This window comes from Hipposideros armiger, unplaced genomic scaffold (assembly GCF_001890085.2).
Source record: "Hipposideros armiger isolate ML-2016 unplaced genomic scaffold, ASM189008v1 scaffold_66, whole genome shotgun sequence".
Classification (NCBI taxonomy): Eukaryota; Metazoa; Chordata; class Mammalia; order Chiroptera; family Hipposideridae; genus Hipposideros; species Hipposideros armiger.
The window spans coordinates 2,011,373-2,016,603 of NW_017731416.1; the positions used below are offsets into that span (position 1 = coordinate 2,011,373).

The 5,231-nt window shown below is 58.5% G+C and overlaps 1 protein-coding gene across 5 annotated transcripts in view; it reads right to left on the minus strand.

Moving 5' to 3' along the window:
- The window catches only part of TCF7 (transcription factor 7), a 33,996-nt gene extending 30,333 nt beyond the window's left edge, over window positions 1–3,663 (minus strand). For all 5 annotated transcript variants that reach the window (XM_019642277.1, XM_019642278.1, XM_019642273.1 and 2 more), the window contains exons 1-3: window positions 3,225–3,663; window positions 2,971–3,037; window positions 2,308–2,432 (exon numbers count right to left, since the gene is read on the minus strand). In XM_019642277.1, the coding sequence (XP_019497822.1) occupies window positions 2,308–2,432; window positions 2,971–3,037; window positions 3,225–3,476 (444 nt within the window). In that variant the 5' untranslated portion in view covers window positions 3,477–3,663. The remainder of the gene's footprint in view (window positions 1–2,307; window positions 2,433–2,970; window positions 3,038–3,224) is intronic.
- Window positions 3,664–5,231: the final 1,568 nt, after the last annotated feature.

Consider the following 5,231-nt stretch of genomic DNA (forward strand, 5'->3'; position numbering starts at 1 on the left):
CTGTTCCCCTTCCCCCAATTCCCCAGCACTGTTCCCATCCCCCCAATTACCCAATAAAAATCTTTAAAAAAAAAAAAAAGAGTATCTTTTATGATTCCAGACACGTGAACCTTGAATCCCATGATAAATGTGCTCCCAAAATATGGGGTCAATCAATTTTGCTTTTTAAAACCCAACCATATTTTAAATGTCATTACAACTCTTCGGGTAACACAAGCAACTGTTCTTACTTGCTATTTGCTTGTAACTATCAAGTTTGCTTAAAAGAGGCTCCACTACATTCATGCACATCTTCCTCACCCAGCGTCACCCCAACTTAGGTCCTTGCCTCTGTCCTTGTTCCCACCCCCTGGAGCAGCTGGCGCCAGAGCCTGTCCTGTGTTCCCAGAAGCCAGGCAGTGGGAGGCTGCAGTTGGGTGGAGGAGGATCAGGGGCTTTGCCCTTATAGCAAAGGGTGTGATGCGTAGAAATGCATCTGCTGTAGCATGAGAAAGACCCCAAAGCTGAAAAAAAAGAAATGATCCAGGCCAGGGGAAGGGTGTTGTGCCCGTATAGCCCGCACCCACCCCCATCCTGACTGCTGGAATTGGTCCTCCATCCGCCTACTCTTTTACCAGTGTGAGTGAAGACACCAAATGGTCCCATCACCACACCCCTACAGAGAATGAGGCCGCCCGTCTCAGGGCTCTCTCCCACCACTTGCCCATTGCCCATGCCATGAAAAGAACTCAGAAACACTGCTTTTCCTTGTACCATGGTGAAGTCACAAGAAGCTGGAAGGGGGCCTGCCCTGCTCAGCCCGTTCTTGGGCCTAGGCCTTTTGTCTAGTCACGGTTATCACTGTGATCCCAGCCCCCTGACCAACCAAGCAACTCACCTGCCGGTGGTTTGGCAATGATGGGTCATTTCAACCTGGCCCCAAATAGAAGGGTTTACTCCGTGCAGGGGGCCCAAAAAGCATCTTTGTTAAGCGTCTGGAGGGGAGGTCTCTAGGGAGAGCTGCTCCATTGGGTGGAAAGGTCAGTGGGCAAGCGCCCTCCCAACAGACTTGGAAGGAAGCAAACACCTCATAGATGGAACCACCCAAGAGCAGAGAGTCAGACGGACAGAACCCTCATCCAACATGCTCCTTCTACAAACGACAAAATGAGGGTCCAAAGGGCAAGGACCTCATTTCCTGAGCCAGCCGTCTACCAGGCTTTCCACCCTGGGTTTCTGGAGAGAAGCCTCCATGTCTTCTCACCTCCCACGAGCTTTCGGCATGAAACAGTTCTCAGAACCAACCCTTCTCACTCCCAATCGGAAACAGCCTGGCAGTCACCCTCCTCCCTCTGGGTGACCCCCACCACTAGCCATGTGAGTCTCCCACCTGCATTGGGCCTACATTTGCATCCAACACCACCCACTAGAGTCTCCTAAACCTTTTATATACTCTAGGAGTTCTAACCTCACCCCCGACTTGGGCCACCGGAGGACAATCTGAAACACTAATCTGAATTTTTTTTTTTTTTAAGTGCAGCTTTACTGCTCCAAAGCACTGAGAATAGGCCCTTCACACTTGAGGCCAACTGCACCAATGGGCAGAAAAGCATGGTTTGTAACGATTGTGAAATCTTTTCAAAGCACCAGGTACTTAAACATACTGAATTTGCAAATTCATGAAACAGGCCCCTAAACAACACTCCTGATTTGAACCACCTCTGCAAACCCTTCCTGGTGCATTTGAGACCAAGTCAGCTTCATAAAAACTTACTTTCCATACATGTTCAGGGTCTTTCTCTGACAAGGGTGCTGTCATGCCAATAAGGACAGAACAAGTAGAGCATGTTTCTCACGCACTCCCAGGAGAGCTGAAGCTGATCAGCTTTTCTGGCCGTTCCTCCAAGCACCAAGGCTTGGGGCACTGGGCTTTTGGGAGAAGGCTAACTACAAAGCTCACAGCTCAGACTATACTACCCATGCCACCCTTGGGAGCAAGGGGGTGGTGTGGTCCCAGCTCAAAAGTTGTTGAAGACTCCACCCCAGCATCACCTAGCACCAGGATAGGGCCTGCACCTGCTTGTGAGCAAGCTGGAAAGACAAAAGACTACAGCTAGCGGGAAGCGGGGGTGCCCAGGGCCGTCCCGCCTTCCTTCAGCAAAGTACTCTGGCTCAGCTCCCATGGGCATGGATGGGAAAAGAGACCAGAACAGCGTTTTCTCATTTACATATTTTGTTCTAGGCAAAAGTCACTTCTTGCCCATGTCTCACATACCTGGTCAAGGAGGTAGCAGGCACAAGGCAGGCTGGGCTGCTGGGGCCACTTACCAGTGGGGGTTGCGGCTGGGGGTGCTGCCCTGCTCCGGAGGGGGGTGGGTAGTGCATGAGCAGATTGAAGGCAGAGTAGACGGTGTCTTTGTACATGCCGCTGGCGCACTCCGGGGCCTTCAGGCCTGGAAAAATCACAGCTGGGTCAGACACCCCAGCCCGGGCGACTCGGGCTGAAGGCTGTCTGCTCTCCAGAGAAAAAAATAATAATTGCTAAGGGGACGCCTTCAAGTTCGTGACTTGAGAAGGAGCGGGCTGGGGGTGCCCACAGTGTGGAGTTTTGACCACGAACCCTGGGTCCAGGCCTCCCCAAGCGGCCCCTACTTGACCCCCACCCTGCCAGCGAGCCAAGGAACCTTGGCCAACGCTTTCTCCTCAAGAAGGGATTAGTCAGTCACCTGGGCAGGAGGGGAGGCGGAGATGGCGGGGGTCTGTTTACTCCTATAAAGGTCAGGGCACCGGAAGTGACTCGAGCCCGGCGGCGCCCGGGAAACCCGCCCCCCACACTCCCACCCCTTCGGTTTTACCGCCTCCTGGAGCTGCAGTAGTGGGGGAGGCAACCCCTCGGCTCCCTCCCTCGCTCCCTCCCTCGCTCCCTCCCTCCCTCCCATGGAGGCCAGGGCCTTAGTGGATGGAGGAGAGCCAGGAGGTGCAGAAACTCACCGTCCTGCAGAGGTTCTGGAAGTTTGTCGGGGAAAAGTCTCTGCGAAGTGTGTTCCCGCCCGAGCGCCTGCGGGGAGATCCAGAGGGGCCGTGAGGGTCGCAGGGAAATCTGGGGACTCGGGGACAGGGGCAGGGACAGGAGGGGCTCCGAGGGATGGAGACCCCGAGGGCCGCGGGAGGGAAGGGCGGGTCAGCGCGAGCCGAGGCCCGAGCGTCGTCCAGAGGGGAGGAGCGGTGCACAGGCCAGCGCTCACCTCCGCCCCGACCTCGGTCTCGCCGCGGGCCCCAGCGCCGGCCCCCGGGACCCCAGCGCCGCCGGTCGCGCCCTCGGACTCATTGACCAGCGACGACTTGAGCTCGGCCAGGTCGCGCTCGGGGCCCGCGGCGTTGTCGCGGCTCTTGTCGTCCTGCTCCTCGCCCTCGTCCTGGAAGGCCAGCAGCTCGTCAGGCGCGCCGAGGTCGTCGCCGCCGCCCGCGCCGCCCCCGCCCGAGTCCAGCTGCGGCATGGTGCGCTCCGCCCGCGGAGGCGCGGGGCACTGGAGTGAGGGGCGCGAAGCCGGCCCGGGAGGCGGCGAGCCCGCAGTCCGGACCTCCGAGCCCGGAGCGCGGGCTGACTCCGCCTGGGCGGGCTGCGGGCGCGGGGCGCGGGCGCCAGGCTCAGCGGCTCCTGGAGCTGGCGGGTCCGAACATCAAAGGCGCCGCCGGCGGACTGCGGGGGGCGGGGCGGGGACCCGGGGGCGGGCCCGGACGATGGGAGGGGCCAATCGCCCCGCCTCTCCCCTCCCGGGAGAAGCCACGACGCGACCAGTGGGCATAGTCTTAAAGGGCTCGCTCTCCCGGGCGTTACCCCAGTGAGGCGTTGGACGAGCCTGAAAAGCATCACCTTTCTCCTGAAATGCAGGGACTTTAAAGGAGACCGCGAATCCCCTTCCTCACCTAGTGATTCCCGTCCCGCTCCCAGGTTTCAACCCCAACTGCGGAGGGTACAAGCCCCCTAGGCTCTTGAGATGGCTTGGAACAGGAGGCAAGGTGTGAACTGTGTCTATGCTCCGGGCCCAATACTTCCTGGGCTTGGAACTGGGAGCCTCCTAGAGCTTGGGGCTGCTCGGAGGCTGTGCTCAAACACCACGTTGGCAGATTAGGACCCCTCAAAGCCCTCTTCTCCAGCATTAAGCCAACCTGAGACCTCCTTCCAGGCTGTCCACTCACAGCGCAAACACAAGCGTATACCCGTCACATTTATTGAGCGCCTGTTGCGTGGTGGGCTCATATATCACATATTCATGAGGCGCGAACAGCCAAGAGGACTAGGAGGAAAGACCCCGCCGCACCATGGGGATCCTCCAGTCACGCCCTCCCCCTCCCACGACTCTCCCAACTCAGTTCCACTCCTAGAACCCATGGCCTGGGGATGCCAGGCTTTGGGCAGACACGTGGGCTGCGGGATTCAAGTTGCAATCTCGAAGAGCCCATTGACTCCAAGCCTGGTGCAGAGGGCCCCTCGCAAGATCCGGGCTGCAGGTTGGCTGGAGGACTGCGGAAACCTGGGCCAGCTTCCATTGTATCTACAAGGCACCTGGGGTCAAGTCCACGCGGGCTTCCACAGCATGCTTGGCCTTGGCTCAGCCACCGCGTCTAGGAAACACACCCGCCACTCTGGATAGCAGTGCAGCAAACCCGCAGCCCCCAGCAGGTTTCTGTGTTGGATTCGGTGTAGACGTTCCCATCTCTCCCGAGAGCAATTGGGGCAGAAGGTATTTGGTAAGGGAGAGTGTCTTGGATACTTCTGCGGTTCAGAGGAGCACAAGGAAGCCTGGCTGCCGCAAAGCCGGCCGGAAGAGGGCCACGCCACCCCTCTGGGTCCAGGTCCAGCCTGGCTGGCTGCGGATCAAAGAGCCAGGGGCCATCCTTCTCCGCGTTCAGATCCTATCTGCGCCAGCCCAGCGGGGCGCCTCGGCCCCCCACCTTAGGGCTGGAGTGCCCTCTTTTCCTCCCTTCCAGGGGCAGAGGAGGGTGGTGGACACTAATGCTCAATATGGCAATGGAGATGTGGGGAAGACCCTGCCTGTTAGGTCCCCCCAGTCTCCTTTCCTGGTGTGAGCTTGCTGCGCTGTCTTACCTCAGTCCCTCTAGGATGGGAGGAGGGGCTCCTGCTAGACATGGCAGAGTCAGGAGGGAAGAGGATACAGGAGGAGGGGCCCACCTCAACCCTTGAGGTTTTAAGTTCTGGCTTCCAGATGAGCCTCCTCTGGGAAAGCTGA